The 18185-nt window shown below is 43.1% G+C and overlaps 1 protein-coding gene across 2 annotated transcripts in view; it reads right to left on the reverse strand.

Moving 5' to 3' along the window:
* Positions 1-18185, reverse strand: part of LOC124555242 (dihydropyrimidine dehydrogenase [NADP(+)]) — a 285759-nt gene that overhangs the window by 75119 nt on the left and 192455 nt on the right. For both annotated transcript variants that reach the window (XR_006968528.1, XM_047129102.1), the window contains exon 16: positions 779-958. Coding sequence is in view for 1 of the 2 variants with exons in the window: in XM_047129102.1 (XP_046985058.1) it covers positions 779-958 (180 nt within the window). In the remaining variant the exon portion in view is untranslated. The remainder of the gene's footprint in view (positions 1-778; positions 959-18185) is intronic.

The raw sequence follows: 18185 nt of genomic DNA on the forward strand, positions 1-18185 counted from the left end.
CCAACAGGACAATGCACGTCCGCATGTATCTCGTGCCACCCAACGTGCTCTAGAAGGTGTAAGTCAACTACCCTGGCCAGGAAGATCTCCGGATCTGTCCCCCATTGAGCATGTTTGGGACTGGATGAAGCGTCGTCTCACGCGGTCTGCACGTCCATCACGAACGCTGGTCCAACTGAGGCGTCAGGTGGAAATGGCATGGCAAGCCGTTCCACAGGACTACATCCAGCATCTCTACGATCGTCTCCATGGGAGAATAGCAGCCTGCATTGCTGCGAAAGGTGGATATACACTGTACTAGTGCCGACATTGTGCATGCTCTGTTGCCTGTGTCTATGTGCCTGTGGTTCTATCAGTGTGATCATGTGATGTATCTGACCCCAGGAATGTGTCAATAATGTTTCCCCTTCCTGGGACAATGAATTCACGGTGTTCTTATTTCAATTTCCAGGAGTGTATTTGATTGATGCTTCATGGTATAGCAAGTACCATTCCCGTCAGTGTATGAGCTAATACCTCAACCCAATAAGAAAGAAAGAACAATGATTCAGAGGACGGTATTTTCCAATCTAACGGAAGTAAGACATCGTTTTCTGGTACGGGAAAAAGAGGACTGCAGAGCTAAGAGTTTTCGTAGTAGTGTTATGATGCAACGACTATCCTATAGCATCACCGGCACGCAAAATGAGTCTATTTCTTACAAATCGGATACAGTATACGTACGTATAATATTATATTGCCCATCAACGTCGCAGATATGAATTATAGACGAAAGTACCTTTCCGAGGATGTTCTGGAGAGAAACGACCGGCTTTCCTTTCTGATGTTTTTCCGTCGGAGGAGACTGGCCGTCCCACGAGCTGAGCTCTTCTATGGAGCGTAGGTAGAGCAGCGTCTTGAGGCCCGTCACGTAGTCTTCAATCAAGGTGAAGTCCTGGTTCTGTATAGCACTTCCCACCTGAAAGCGAAAAAGAAGAACGGTGAGGATCTCTCCCCTGGCAAGGCGTCAATGCAATCCTCACCTGTCGTTCAAGAACTAGATTCCCTCCGAATAGTCTGCGAGTTCAGTTTACAAGAAACTGTACGCCTTGTAAGTATTACCGAGATGAAGAAGGACTGCATGGAACTTATTTATTTTTTTATAATGACATTACATTGTGATAATTATTGCAGTGGTAGGCAACGGGCATTTTGTACATCAAAATACTTCGACGTGTGCGTAATGGTAGGGAAATCTAGCTGGTTAATGACTAAACACATCATCTAGCCTGAGAGATTCCATTTTTAAAGCCATCGCACGTATATCAAATCTGATCTGTAGTGATAAACATGGCGCTGCGTCAATGGATGGTCAGTACCCCTGAAGCAGACGGAAACCTGGACGTTATGATTAAAAGCAATCAATTGTGGTAACGTATTTGAAATGTGGTTATACGACACCTCAACCCGACAGATTATCCAATGCAATAATTCTCCAAAGAGCCGGAAAAGCTGGTTTATGTGAACAAGTCCTACAAGAATGTAAGTGCCAATTGTTTCAGATGATCGCGATGAGAATGGTGGAGAAAAACGACTGCCATCGATTGGAGAACACTGTTAGTTGAAAGACCTCAAGGGATGTGTAACTGTCCTATTTCAGAAAGATTTCTTAACGTACGCGTATTGACATCTTTTTTGTAAAATATTCATTTGGACAGGGATGGAGCATATGACATAGGGAGCTTCCCTGACTCACGGCCACAGTTTAATGGAGCTGTGAGGTTGATTAATGTGGAGTTACAGAGAACACTGACGGCAGCCGACTTCGCCATGTTACTCCGATGCCTATCGGGACTATCAATGGATGTGGTTTCACTAGGCATGACCTACACCTAAATAGGACTGGGAAGGAAAGATTGGTACCGCTGATTCATCAAAGTACTGGGGGTGGATCTCGGACCATGCATGGCCAAATACCTGTTGTCACAGCTAAGAGAAATAGATCATTTTTAGGATGACTTCAAACAGCAGGTTCCCTTGCTTCAAGATTACCTCCAGCAGCTTAAAAATTCTAAAACAAACAATCACTAGATAGGTCCTAACACACCAAATGACACACATACTACATATCACAAAGAAAAAGAAATCATTGGAAAAAGCAACATGGGACATATCACAGGCTTAACAATCCTTCATCAAAACATATACTCAATAAAAAATAAAATACAGAAATTTGAACCTGAGCTCAAACTTTTGACTCTTCCCGTCGGAGGTGCGAGTCCTCCCTGGGGCATGGGTGTATGTGTTGTCGTTAGTGTAAGCTAGTTTAAGTTAGATTAAGTAGTGTGTAAGCCTAGGGATCGATGACCTTAGCAGTTTGGTCCAATAGGAACTTACCACAAATTTCCAAATAATTTTTTCCAACTTTTGAACTACTCAGTAGCTTACGTCTCCGGGCACTGGTGTAGACACACAGAAATCTAACATATAATATTATCATTGTACGAAATGACAGACACTTATTGTAGGCCTATTTCAAAGGACGGAGGATCATGCATTTGTATCAGAAAAGGAACACAGTTCAAATCAAGATATGACCATAGTGCAGTAAGTGAAGACAGACACTTTTAAACATCAGCTACTGAATTAACAGTGCTTGATAACACTAAGAAGTTAATCATTTTGTGTTTGTAACGAGCTCCCAGTGGCAGTGTGGCACGTTCTTTAATGAATGAACAGCCGTTTTAGATAAAATCTCAAGTATAAAAGTCAACGTAATTTTGTGTTGAGGAACAAATACAAACACAAATACTTTAAATGAATCTAGTAGCACTCTCACAAATGTTCTTCAGAGTTTTGGCATCGCCCTGGTGGTCAGTAGTGCATCAAGGGTTACTACATCTACTGCATCAGTAATTGACAATGTGGTCACAAATACGGACAGGAATAGTGTTAAGTAGCTGTAGAAGATCTTTGACTATCAGACAGTTTCTGTCAAACAATAACAGTAAAATCGGGTGCGGAAAAATACTGTAAATTGTAAGCTTACGAATGACGTTTATGGGAAATCAAAATACAAGATTTTTGTAAAGAACTAGCAAATCAAGTCTGGGATGAAGTGCATAGGAAAGCCAATATAAACATGGAGTTCTCTAAATTCACAGCATTATTGAAACTGAACTTTGAAAAGACTTTTCGAAATGTATCAATGCCTCAAAAAAAAAAAAAAAAAAAAAACCAAATGGGTAACGGCAGGTGTTACGTAAGAAGTCCACACAAACCCTTAAGCACCTCCGTTCCATGAAAAAGATTCGTAATGGGCCAGAGTTCTTGAATTTCTATCACAGGTAGAAAAGATTTATAGGAAGCTACTGATCGCTGCAAAAATGTCATATAATCACAAAATAATATAGAATGCAGAGATTAAAAGGAAAAGAGTCTGGGAGTCATAAAAAAGGAAATAGGGAGAGACAAATAAAGGCAGAAAAACATACTGATAAGGAAGGGGAATAAAGTAATCATTGATCAACACCACCTATCAAACAATGTGAATGACCATTTTTCAAGTATTACAAAGAAGTTACAGCATCAATTTTCAAAAACATTTATAACATATATAACATCTGTAAATAATTAGGTATTAAGTGCAATGATGTTGCTACCAGCCACAGAGCACGAAATCAGTAAAACTGTACAAAAACTAAAAAATAAAAAGTCAGTAGGCTTAGATAAAGTACTTACATGTGTACTGAAACAATGCATAGAAAGCATACAACCTCCCTTAACAAACAGAGTAAACGAATCCTATACAGCAGGGAAATTTCCTGAGTATTTAAACAGACAAGAGCTATATCTCTGTTAAAGAAAGGTAATGCAGTCAAATGCATAGAAAATTAATGGCCCGTTTCCCTGCTGTCACTATTCTCCAAAATAAAAGAATCAATTTTGAAACACAGGTTAATGAGGTACTTGAATAAATACAACGTTTTAAGTGAATGACAGTTTGGTTTCCGAAGTGGCAGAAGTACGGAAACAGTGATGAATGTGTCGCTGATCAGTTCTGATCATACTTAGCAAGTTTGGTACAAACAACAGACATATCATATACCTTAAAAAATCTACAGTTTTAGTGACACAATTATCAGAGCCAAAATAAGTTAATAAGGGGGTTCCTCAGGGTAGCATTTTAGGACCAGTACGGTTCATGATATACATAAATGACTTTTCCACTTGTGTTTGCCGTAGAGGAAAAATTTTCTTTGCTGATGACAGCAATAGTCACTGAGAAAACAAGAGAACTCCTTTCAGAAAAAGCAAATGAAACCCTCAAGGAAATCAACAATAGGTCAATAAGCAATAAAATGACACCGAACATGAAGAAAACAAATGCTATGAATTTTAATCCGAAGAGGGAAAATGACACTATTAAATTAAACGTAGACGGCACTTCTAAAGGCAGGGCAATAAATGCAAAATTTCTAGAAATGACTATTGACTCTCAGTTGAAGCGATGTGAACACACAAAGATACTTGCAGACAGAATGTCATAAGCATATTACGCCGTTATGTCCTTTCATCAGTGCATAATAATCAGTGTTTTTTAGTCACGTATTGTTCACACGTACACTCAGTTACTAGCTATGGCATTCATTACTGGGGATCAAATGGACAAAATATGAACACACTTTCAAATTACAGAAAAGGGCCTTAAGAACAATAACAAAAAAATCAGTATTCGAGCTTATCTTAAAGACGTGTTCAGGCCACTGGGGATTTTAACAGCACCGTGTGAATACACTTAACAAACAGTTATATACATAAAAAATAATGTTGGCGATTACTGGAGATACATCTCTGTCGTTGATCATGGAACAAGTTCCAGGCTGAAAGAGAGAAAGAATAAACATAAAACTCAAAACAGCATTTTCTACCAAAGAATAAAACTGTGCAATAAACTACCAAAGGAGATTGAAGAAATTGCTGCAACAAACTTATTTAGAAGGACAGTTAGAAAGTACAGGTTAACCCAGGCAGTTATTACATTGAAGATTTACTTAGATAAGACAAAGTAGTGTTTGGTGAAAAATGTAACATAAATAAAAACTACAGTGAAGGAAAAAAATCGCAACACCAAAAAGATAGCTAATGTAGAGCAATGAACTTTCGGGAATACATTTGTCAAGGTAACATATTTAAGTTATTACAATTAATACAAGCTCCGAGCTCTTATGTCGTAGTCAAATGGATTTCACAATAAAACGCAACGTTTCGCCCCATCTGCGGAGGACATTTTGAAGGGGGATTGTAGCTTCCTTGACCGTCCTACCTATCCGATTCAAACCCTAGCTCGCTACTGACTGCAGCAAAATTCCGCTTTTGCGTGTTCCGCACAGCGCCGTGACGTCACGTGTTTTGAATCGTCCGCTGTTGCTATCGGCACGTGGTCGAAGACTGGTAAACGTCTTCTTCGGCACCGGAATCCAGATGTCATTCAGTTTCACACCCTCCTCAATATTCAAATGTGTGTGAAATCTTATGGGACTTAACTCAAAAAAATGGCTCTGAGCACTATGGGACTCAACTGCTGAGGTCATTAGTCCCCTAGAACTTAGAACTAGTTAAACCTAACTAACCTAAGGACATCACAAACATCCATGCCCGAGGCAGGATTCGAACCTGCGACCGTAGCGGTCTTGCGGTTCCAGACTGCAGCGCCTTTAACCGCACGGCCACTTCGGCCGGCTGGGACTTAACTGCTAAGGTCATCAATCCCTAAGATTACACACTACTTAACCTAAATTATCCTAAGGACAAACACATACACCCATGCCCGGGGGAGGACTCGAACCTCCGCCGGGACCAGCCGCACAGTCCATGACTGCAGCGCCTCAGACCGCTCGGCTAATCCCTCGCGGAACACCCTCCTCATCCTGCTGAAATTCCTGGGGTGTTTTAGAATCTTTATGGCCTCTCTGTATAGCCTTTCATGGTATCCGCTTGTGGCTGTCAGTACTTGAATCCTATCAAAATGAATGTCGCTGTCTTCTGGCTTCAAAGTATGTTCCTCAACAGCTGACCTGTCAATCTGCCCTCTTCTGCAATTGCCCTTGCACTCTTCTAGCCGTTTTTTGGTCGTTTTTTTTTTTTTTTGTAGACCCACGTACATCTACCCACAACTACACGGAATCTAGAAATTCCTCTTTTTTCCCAGCAGTTGGCTAGCATCCTTGGTCGAATTTAGGTGATCTTGTATCTCCGGGCACATTTGTAGATTGCCGCGATGTTCCGATTTTTCAAGATATTTCATATGCAGTCAGTAACGTTCTTAATGAAAGGCAGGAAAATATTCGATTTCACTGGCGCTTGAGCATCGTTATGATTTATACGCGGTGGTCTTAACGCCGTTAAGCAGTTCTGGTTCGCAGATTTTCCTTGCTGTATCCCCCAACAGCCGGCCCGTGTGGCCGAGCGGTTCTAGGCGCTTCAGTCTGGAACCGCGCGACCGCTACGGTCGCAGGTTCGAATCCTGCCTCGGGCATGGATGTGTGTGATGTCCTTAGGTTAGCTAGGTTTAAGTAGTTCTAAGTTCTAGGGGACTGATGACCTCAGATGTTAAGTCCCATAGTGCTCAGAGCCATTTGAATCATATCCTCCAACATTTTTTTTGATGCCTTACTTTTGTTGTGGGTGGTGGTTCGAATCCCGGTGTAGGTAACGGTCTGTGTGCGTGGGTTTGCTGTAAACATCACAGGTTAATGTTTAGTGCGAAACAAGCCATTGCGTATGGGAAATGCTGGTACATTAATAACCGGTGTAGCCGCCAGAATGCTGAATGTAAGCATGCAAAGCGTGCATGCATTGTATTGTACAGGTGCCGGGTGTCAGTTTGCGGAATGAACTTCCATGCCTGTTGAACTTGGTCGGTCAGTATAGGGACGGTTAATACTGATTGTGGCGACGCTCGAGTTGTCGTCCAATGATGTCACATATGTGCTCGACTGGAGACAGATCTAGTAATGGAGCAGGCCGAGGCAACATGTCGACAGTCTAGAGAGCGGTATGTGGGCGAGCGTTATCCTGTTGGAAAACGCCTCCTCCCTGGAATGCTGTGCATGAATAGCAGCACAACAGGTCAAATCACCAGGTTGATGTACAGATTTGCAGTCACTGTGTGTGGGATAACCACGAGAGTGCTCCTGCTGTCACGAAATCGCATACCAGACCATAACATCAAGTGGAGGTCCAGTCGGTCTAGCACGGAGATAGGTTGGTTGCAGGCCCTGAGCTGGCTGGTCTCCTTCTAACCAACACGTAGCCATCACTGGCACCGAAGCAGAACCAGCTTTCATCAGAAAACGCAACAGATCTCCATCATGCCCTCCAATGAGCTCTCGCTTGACACCGCTGAAGTTGCAAATGGTGATGGTTTGGGGTTAGTGAAATGCACGCTACAGGGCGTCTGGCTTGTAGGTGTCCTCGAAGTAACTGATTTGGAACAGTGTGTTGTGTCAGTGTGGTGCCAACTGCTACTCAAACTGCTGCTGCAGATGCAGTACGATGCGCCAGATTCACACTCGGAACACGATGGTCCTCCCTCTCGGCAGTGCCATGTGGCTGTCCGCGGCCCGGTCTTTTTGCGACCGTACATTCTGCTGACCGCCGCTTCCACCAGTCATGTACAGTGGCTACTTACCTGCCAAGTATTTCTGGAATATTCCAGAAGAAAAATCCAGCTTCTTGTAGCCCTATTACATGACCTCGTTCAAACTCAGTGAAATGTTGACAATGGCGTCTTCGTTACCTTAAGGACTTTCTTGACTAACCAATTCACCACGTGCAGTCTCAAAGGTGACTAACGCTCATGACCGTTAGAGCGTGTATTTGAAGCAAACCTGATTTGCACCATCACAATGGCGCTACTAGCGCCATTCTAATGCGACTGGTGCGAAGTTTGAACAGACGTCATCTTTAAAATGTAGAAACTGTGGTGTCACCGCCAGACACCACACTTGCTAGGTGGTAGCTTAAATCGGCCGCGGTCCATTTAGTACATGTCGGACCCGCGTGTCGCCACTGTGTGATCGCAGACCGAGCGCCACCACAAGGCAGGTCTCGAGATACGGAACAGCACTCGCCCCAGTTGTACGACGACTTTGCTAGCGACTACACTGACGAAGCCTTTCTCTCATTTGCCGAGAGACAGTTAGAATAGCCTTCAGCTAAGTACATGGCCACGACCTAGCAAGGCACCATTAACCGTATCTGAAGATAGTCTTATTTGTATTATCAAGAGCGATGTACCACAAAGAATAAAAGATAAGTATTCGAGGAGCTGCATACTTCTCTTATGAGAATTCACTACTTATCCTGTTCCAGAATTCACGCCCGTCTGCGTTAGATAGCGTGCATTTCGGCCTACTCAATCTACAAGGTGTTGGCACATTTGGCAACACATCAGAAACACTCCTATAATCTTTCGTTTATGTAGCAAATCTCCTCCTTCGTGTTGCGATTTTTTTCCATCAGTGTATAATAAAACATCTTACATTCCACATAACACTTTCACACTATATTCCCCCCCCCCCTTCCTTTCTTTTTTTTGGTCGGCCTGAGTGGCCGTGCGGTTCTAGGCGCTACAGTCTGGAGCCGAGTGACCGCTCCGGTCGCAGGTTCGAATCCTGCCTCGGGCATGGATGTGTGTGATGTCCTTAGGTTAGTTAGAATTAATTAGTTCTAAGTTCTAGGCGACTGATGACCTCAGAAGTTAAGTCGCATAGTGCTCAGAGCCATTTTTTTTCCTTTTCTGGGAGAACTTACTCCCAAAGCTATGCACTGTGTAATACTAACACCTTATCCTTTTGATGACCACAACATGTCAGTCGTTATAGGATGATGACTCATTTTTACGGCTGGCAAAAGGGATATTCCGGTGCGCAATATGGTCCTGGTTCAAAATGGTTCAAATGGCTCTGAGCACTATGGGACTCAACTGCTGAGGTCATAAGTCCCCTAGAACTTAGAACTAGTTAAACCTAACTAACCTAAGGACATCACAAACATCCATGCCCGAGGCAGGATTCGAACCTGCGACCGTAGAATATGGTCCTGACTTCAGCTGACAGTGTGTGTAGCGCTATGAAAAAATGTATGCACAATGTGTGTAATGTGGTCAGTGACTGAGAGTGAGAAATGAATGAACAGCGTAGCATTAGGCTTTCATCATGATCAAACAACTCATTTGTAAATATATACTAGGGATAAACCGATTCGGGAGGGTGGAGGCTCCAATCTTCATCTAGCCATCCTGGCTTAAGTTTTCCGGATTTCCCTAAATAATTTCAGCCACATGCTGAGATTGTGACAGTATCAACAAACTGGTCTCTCTTTGGGAGAGATGTGTTCGTCGCTAGAATGACTATGTTGAGAAATAAGTATGTAGACATTAAGAATAAAGATGTAGAATGTCAATAATGTTCGTTTTATTTAAAAAGCTTTAAGAGCTTTCAGATAAAAAATTCGGAGGCATTACTTTCCAGCAGATCCTAGTAGTTTTTTGAAATTGAATGAATCTCTTCGAAACACTCATATTCGTATGCGAGATTATTGCAACGTAACTGTTTAATAAAACTATCATTCTGTACCAGCTACGGTCCGAACACGGAACAAAATTAAGTTTGAGGTACATCTTTTAGTTAATTTATATCAAGTAAAGAAACAGAGGGCTTAAAATATTTGCATGTTTACTGCTAGATCCAATTAGCTTCACATTCAGTATTTACTTTGAGGAGAACGAAGATCCCCTCTGGACACGGAGGTAGGCTCTGCCTTAGCGTCCGTAACGGCTCGTGCCAGTTACCTCTGACAGATCGATGCGTCAGTCGCTGACAATCGCACCAGCACTCAAAATGCGATTTAAAAAAATAGCCACGGCTCTTCATTGTAGGTCTGTTACCTTAGCAGTACCTGAGACGTAAAACTCAGGTGAATGCCGTGGGCCAGCATAAATTTGCCGTAATGCAGCTATAGTGTTTCCCTTTAATATTAAAATTTCTTAGGATTTATAAATTAAGGGTAAAAGTCCACATTAGTTAAATAAGGCCTTCAAATGAAATGATTTAGCGGGCCAGTTGAGGTACGCTAGAATACCTGAGCGTTCCTTAACCCTTTTGTGACCTGCAGGACATGCGTATTCCACATCGAAGTTTATTTCCCTGATTTCACAAGGATATCAGAGTCTCATATCTGTGTGGTGCTGCGATCTAGTGTTGAATGTATCAACTGTTCAGAGCCAACAAACTCATTGTTTGCCACCCAGCGCGCGAGGTATCGCGCAACTGTTTCAGTTCTGCACTGTGTGCCTTGTGTTTTGGCGGTTTTATGTAATTTTGCACTTGTGTGCAACAGATAAGCTCGTTAAAGGTACTTATTGTCTTTCTTACATTATTTGCAAGAAACATACAGATTTGTGGACAAATTTAGTTATAAATTACTTTGGAAGCGTCTAGTGGTTTTGAGTTATGTGTAGAGAATTTCTGTTTGCGCCCATCGTTCACATTTGTGGCTAAATTTTTACATTATATATTTTATTCGGTGCTGTAATCTTATTTTATGTCCGCTGCTTTTATAAGGAACGGAAATTCCACAAACTCCTGTTTTTTGTGATGAATGCCCTTTATACTTCACCCAGTTGAAAGCTGCCTTACCGAGATCAAGGTGAAAAGAAAGTTGGTGACATTTTCCTCCGTTATTACGGTACCTCATGATGAAACTCGTTTCTATTGCAACACCCAAAAGAAAATGATGTCACAATTTGAGTCACGTACTGGCAGTAGCATATCTTTTCCTCTGGTCTAACTCGTCTACGACTCCCAATACAGCTGTGTACTCTGCTTTGGATGCAGGACAAGGTATACCTGAGGTTGTACCACGTCTGTTTTATCGTGCGACGAATCTTATACACTATGTGATCAAAAGTATCCGGACCACTCCCAAAAACACACTTTTTCATATAAGGTGCATTGTGCTGCCACCTTCTGCCAGGTACTTCACATCAGCGACCTCAGTAATCATTAGACATCGTGAGAGAGTAGAATGGGGCACTTCGCGGAACTCAACTGACTTCGAACGTGGTCGAGTGATTGGGTGTCACTTGTGTCATACATCTGTACGCGAGATTTCCACACTCCTAAACATCCCTTAGTCTACTGTTTCAGATGTGATAGTGAAATGGAAAGTGAAGGGACACATACAGCACAAAAGCGTACAGGCCGACCTCGTCTGTTGATTGACAGAGACCGCCGACAGTTGAAGAGGGTCGTAATGTGTAATAGCCAGACATCTATCCAGACCATCACACAGTAATTCCCAAATGTATCAGGATCCACTGCAAGTACTATGACAGTTAGGCGGGAGGTGAGAAAACAGATTTCATGGTCGAGCGGCTGCTCATAAGCCCACATCACGCCGGTAAATGCTACACGAAGCCTAGCTTGGTGTAAGGAGCGTAAACATTGGACGATAGAACAGTGGGAAAACGTTTGTGTGGGGTGATGAATCACGGTACTCAATGTGGCGGTCCGATGGCAGGGTGTGGTTATGGCGAATGCCCGGTGAACCTCATCTGCCAGCGTGTGTTGTGCCAACAGTAAAATTCGGAGGCGGTAGTGTTATGGTGTGGTCGTGTTTTTCATGGAGCGGGTTTGCACCCCTTGTTGTTTTACAAGGCACTATCACCTCACAGGCCTACATTGATGTTTTAAGCACCTCCTTGCTTCCCACTGTTGAAGAGCAATTCAGGGATGGCGATTGCATCTTTCAACACGATCGAGCACTTGTTCATAATGCACTGCCTGTGGCGGTGTGGTTAGACGACAATAACATCCCTGTAATGGACTGGCCTGCACAGACTCCTGACGTGAATCCTATAGAATATCTTTGGGATGTTTCGGAGCGCCGACTTCGTGCCAGGCCTCACCGACCGACATCGATACCTCTGCTGAGTGCAGCACTCCGTGAGCAATGGGCTGCCATTTCCCAAGAAACCTTCCAGCACCTGATTGAACGTATGCATGCGAGAGTGGAATCTGTCATCAAGGCTAAGGGTGGGCCAACACGATATTGACTTCCAGCATTACCGATGGAGGGCGCCACGAACTAGTAAGTCATTTCCAGCCAGGTGTCCGGATATTTTTGGTGACATAGTGTATTTTTTGGGTGTAGAACAATTGACAAAACTGTAACTGACTTATTATCTTGCCATTTTACTATACAGTTGGTAAACTTTTCCAGCAAGGAACATGAGGAGGCGGCGCAGAGAATGCAGCACATGGAAGCAATAGATAAGAGCTAATTTCTCATGAAACTAGTACAAAGTGCCACTATGTACTCAGCCATGTTTCGAAAAATTTCATAAAATGTTAAACTATGAATAAATAAATTTGTTTATCATAATAATGGTACTTTCTTCTTTTTACAGGCACATACCCCTAGTAAAGGTAATATTTGAAGTTGAACGTTTATATCCCACTGATCTCTAGGAGGAATAAATTCAAGGAACTATTTGTCCTTCCTCGTGTCCAAAGGACATATATGTCCCACTTAAAATGATTGTAAGACTATAAACAACAATCGAAATTTAGAAATACGGCCTGACTCAGTACCCATTCCAAAAGCAAACCGATTTTCGCACTGAATGCGAAATTTTAAATAATTCGGACATGAAAGGGTTAAACCAGTATCTAAGCTTTCAGTACTATGGTTATGGCTGTTGTCATCTTGGAAGATGGGAGTGTACACAGCACACCAATAATGCAGATGTAACAGAAATAAAACCTGAGTGAGTGGGCGCAATTCATAGCCTGTGAAACGCCCGCACTACAGAATGAGATTTTCACTCTGCAGCGGAGTGTGCGCTGATATGAAACTTCCTGACAGATTAAAGCTGTGTGCCGGACTGAGACTCGAACTCGGGAACTTTGCTTTTCGCGGGCAAGTGCTCTACCATCTGAGCTACCCAAGCACGACTAACGCCCCGTCCTCACAGCTTCAGTTCTGCCAGTACCTCGTCTCCTACCTTCCAAAATTGACAGAAGCTGTCCTGCGAACCTTGCAGAAGTTTGGAAGGTAGGAGACGAAGTAATGGGAGAACTAAAGCTGTGAGGACGGGGCGTGAGTCGTGCTTGGGTAGCTCAGATGGTAGAGCACTTGCCCGCGAAAGGCAAAGGTCCCGAGTTCGAGTCTCAGTCCGGCACACAGTTTTAGTCTACCAGGAAGTTTCACCCCCACTACGTCACACAAACCCATCTAGCGTGAACTTCATCCTCCACGCACTGCACGTTAAATAGTCCACTGGACCACACGTGGTCTCTATACCTCTCATCATTTGGAAAATGGCAAAATCGTGACTAATCGGACAGCATCATACGCCTCCAGTAAGAAACTGACCAGTCTGTGTGTTATTAGGCGCATCGGCGACATGCAGCTTTATGCGCTGCCAAGGGCAATGGTCTTTTGTGAGATACCAGTCTCCAAAAGTTCATCGTATACAGTTCTCTTCGCAATGTTGACTCTGAAACTGGCTGAGCTGAATAGTAACAGTTTCTGTGAGGTTTGAGGCAGTTGTCTTTGACAAGGCGAAACAATCGTATCTTGTGTCTGTCAGCTGGTTTTTTTTTAAATTTTTTTTTTAAACCACAGTTCGCACACCATGTTACATTGCTGCTAGTGGTAGCACCACTCCTCGCGCACCCATTGGACAGTCCGCGGCGCTGCAGCAACAAATCGGCTATTTCATTCACATATGTCAGGTGCACGTCGAAACATGATAGTTCCTTACTGCCATTCTGTCACGTCCCAATGTCCACCCATCTTACTCGGCTAATTCCATACAGGCGACTGGCACATACGCATCACTTGACTGCCACGACTTAAGTCAGCGTTGGATGATCACATGACTGCCTGATACCAGTTCTACACCATCTACAGAGTTCCTAAGCGGCCAGTGTGCACTTTTAAGGGGTGACAGCCCGCCAGGCTAGCCGTGTGATCTAACGCATTGCTTTCGGGCGGGAAGGCGTGCCGGTCCCAGGCACGAATCCGCCCGGCCAGTCTGTAGATGGTTTTTAAGGCGGTTTTCGTTCTGTCTCGGCGAATGCGAGCTGGTTCCCCTTATTCCACCTCAGTTACACTATGTCGGCGATTGCTGCGCAAACACTGTCTCCACGTACGCGTACACCATAATTACTCTACCATGCCAACATTGGGGTTATACTCGTCTGGTGTGAGACGTTGGTGGGGGGTGTTGTGGGGTTGTGTATCACAGGCTACGGCGGGGACGAAGCCTTTCCATCGTTTCTAGGTCCCCAGTTCAATACAATACAAGGGGTGACAAATAAATTGTGCGGTGATTTTAGTTGCTCTATTCAGCTTCTTCATTCTTTGTTGATGTTCTTCAGGATCAAGAAGCAAGCAAAACAGCGTCATCTATTAATCGAAGGTGTTTCAGATAAGATCCATTAATGCTAATTCTTTCTTAAACACAGTTTGTGTTATCTGAAGAACCCTTCTAAGGCTGCAGAAAATAGTTTTGGGTAGATTAAGATATAGCCTTTCATGTAAGAAAATGAAATTGCTTTTGTTTAATGTATAAACGGTACGTCCTTACAAATAACTTTTGTGTCTCTGGAGACACAATCGCTTACTTTAAATTTTGTTGTTTTACTAGTCTAAAGCTGTGTAGCTTAAAAGTGGCAATGCTAATAATGTAGCATTAAATACCAGAAAAGGTAAAAAATGTAAATATTTGGAGGAGACTATTCGAGAAATCGGTTTAGAAAAATCTGCTTTAGAGGAAACGATAAACCAGATGGAAAATGCGAATGGTATAACTAAGAATACTTACAACAGGAAGTGCTTATCAAAAAACTTAAATTAAAGAACGACAACACATCAGTAAAACCAGAATGCCTGCTTGCTAGCGAATGCCTAGTATTAAATTATGAGCTCGAAAACTAGAAGGATTAAAATGTTCAAATGTGTGTGAAATCTTTTGGGACTTAACTGCTAAGGTCATCAGTCCCTAAGCTTACACACCACTTAACCTAAATTATCCTAAAGAGAAACACACACACCCACGCCCGAGGGAGGACTCAAACCTCCGCCGGGACAAGCCGCACGGTCCATGACTGTATCTCCTTAGACTGCTTTTCTTTTAAATCTCATTTTGTTCGTTTTCGTTCGTTGTATCTGCTCGGGGCGGACGTCGCAAGACACCAGTTTCAGCTCGTCGTTGACCCATTAATGGCTGGTTCAAATGGCTCTGAGCACTATGGGACTCAACTGCTGAGGTCATTAGTCCCCTAGAACTTAGAACCAGTTAAACCTAACTAACCTAAGGACATCACAAACATCCATGCCCGAGGCAGGATTCGAACCTGCGACCGTAGCGGTCTTGCGGTTCCAGACTGCAGCGCCTTTAACCGCACGGCCACTTCGGCCGGCTTGACCCATTAACTCAGTTTTTTTTTTATTACAGAGGGCAGCTAACCCTCTGACCGAACACGCTGAGTTACCTTGCCGGCTCACCGCTCGGCTAATCCCGCGCGGCTAGAAGGATTAGAAGCAATAATAAATGTTAGGTCTTCAAATAAATGCAGTACTTTGGAAACTAATAAGTAACGATGACATTTATCAGAACACAGAAAACAAATAAAAACAGCAAGGAAGAGGAGATTACTACTATATTTTTGAACAAATTTACAGAGTTAATGACAATAGACCCACCAAGCAGATCTTAAAACAACTCAGGGAAAAGTAATTAACAACCACCTGTTTTCAAGACGTTAGGAAATGAACATGGAAAAGAATAACGTAAGAGAAGTACTGGAAATAGAGATTTTTCGGGAAAACCTGGGAGAGTTGCCAGCAGGAGGGAAAAGAAAATTACTTACTTGTAATAGGAGTCCTCAGTTGTATAAATTTTTTAAGTGATGTCATTTTGCTGTTAGTGTTTTATTTTACGATTGCAGTTTCAATATTTTTGCCATTTTCAAGCATCTAAAAAATATGAAAAACGTAATGAGAACAATGTAAAGTGGAATTAACAGTACACACAGCCAATTTTGTAGTTTCTTGAATTCATGCACTAAGGTGACAAAAAAATGGCTCTGAGCACTATGGGACTTAACATCTGTGGTCATCAGTCCCCTAGAACTTAGAACTACTTAAACCTAACTAACCTAAGGACATCACACTCATCCATGCCCGAGGCAGGATTCGAACCTGCGACCGTAGTAGTCGCGCGGTTCCGGACTGCGCGCCTAGAACCGCTAGACCATCGCGGCCGGCGCACTAAGGTGACAACTTCATACGATGCCTCCTAATACCGTGTCGGACCTTCTTTTGCCAGGCGTAGGGCAGCAACTGGACGTAGCATGGACTCAACAAGTCGTTGGAAGTGCCCTGCAGAAATACTGAACCATGCTGCCTCTATAGCCCTCCACGACTGAGGAAGTGTAGCTGGTGCAGGAACTGACCTCTCTATTGTCTCATAAATGATTGCTAGGATTCATATCGGGCAATCTCGGTGGCCAGATTATTCGCTCGAACTGTTCAGAATGTTCTTTTAACCAACTGCGAACAATTGTGGTTCGGTGACATGGTGCATAGTCATCCATGAAAATTTCATCGTTGTTTGGGAACATGACTTCCACGAATGGGTGCAAATGGTCTCCAAGTAGCCGAACAGCCAGAGGCCTCAGTCCATTCCATGTAACCACAACTTGCACAGTGCCTTGTTGACAACGTGGGTCAGCGGCTTTGTGGGATCTGCGCCAGAGTCGAATCCTACCATCAGCTCTTACTAACTGAAGTCGGGACTCATATGACCAGGCTACGGTTTTCCAGTCGTCTAGAGTCCAAGCTCAGGATAAGCTCTGGAGGCGATGTCGTGCTGTTGGCAAAGGAATTCACTTCCGTCGTCTGCTGCCATAGGCTGTTAACGCCAGATTTCACCACACTGTCCTAACGAATACGTTCGTCATACATCCCACATTGATTTCTGTTGTTATTTGACGTACTGTGTAAAGTACGTACGTAGAACTCTAAACGGATCCTAGCCAAGGCTCGACATACGTTACGTACCAAGAATAATGGAGACGTAACCCTTGTGCGCAATTTCTGGTTAAGCCACCTCACAAGGAGAATTATAAATTTAAAAATTACAGGGTCGCCACCAGCCCAAGCCCTTCCTAACAATTAAGAAAAGATCGAACTGGAAATTATCAGTTCAATTAAATTAAGAATTTAATTATAAGCATGTAATTTTTTAAAGTCACTAACAAGATGAACAGCATTATAAGTCGTATATCAATGAGCTTGTTTAATTAAATTGATTTTCTCCCATTTTTGTTCATCACAAGCAAGCAGATAAACTTAAAAAAAATCAGGAATAGAAAATTAATTTGAAAACTGGCATCAATGAGAAAGATAAATATATATAAATGACCTAGTAGATAGTGTCGGAAGTTCCATGCGGCTTTTCGCGGATGATGCTGTAGTATACAGAGAAGTTGCAGCATTAGAAAATTGTAGCGAAATGCAGGAAGATCTGCAGCGGATAGGCACTTGGTGCAGGGAGTGGCAACTGACCCTTTACATAGACAAATGTAACGTATTGCGAATACATAGAAAGAAGGATCCTTTACTGTATGATTATATGATAGCGGAACAAACACTGGTAGCAGTTACTTCTGTAAAATATCTGGGAGTATGCGTGCGGAACGATTTGAAGTGGAATGATCATATAAAATTAATTGTTGGTAAGGCGGGTACCAGGTTGAGATTCATTGGGAGAGTGCTTAGAAAATGTAGTCCATCAACAAAGGAGGTGGCTTACAAAACACTCGTTCGACCTATACTTGAGTATTGCTCATCAGTGTGGGATCCGTACCAGATCGGTTTGACGGAGGAGATAGAGAAGATCCAAAGAAGAGCGGCGCGTTTCGTCACAGGGTTATTTGGTAACCGTGATAGCGTTACGGAGATGTTTAATAAACTCAAGTGGCAGACTCTGCAAGAGAGGCGCTCTGCATCGCGGTGTAGCTTGCTCGCCAGGTTTCGAGAGGGTGCGTTTCTGGATGAGGTATCGAATATATTGCTTCCCCCTACTTATACCTCCCGAGGAGATCACGAATGTAAAATTAGAGAGA

Source organism: Schistocerca americana, chromosome X (assembly GCF_021461395.2).
Source record: "Schistocerca americana isolate TAMUIC-IGC-003095 chromosome X, iqSchAmer2.1, whole genome shotgun sequence".
Lineage (NCBI taxonomy): Eukaryota > Metazoa > Arthropoda > Insecta > Orthoptera > Acrididae > Schistocerca > Schistocerca americana.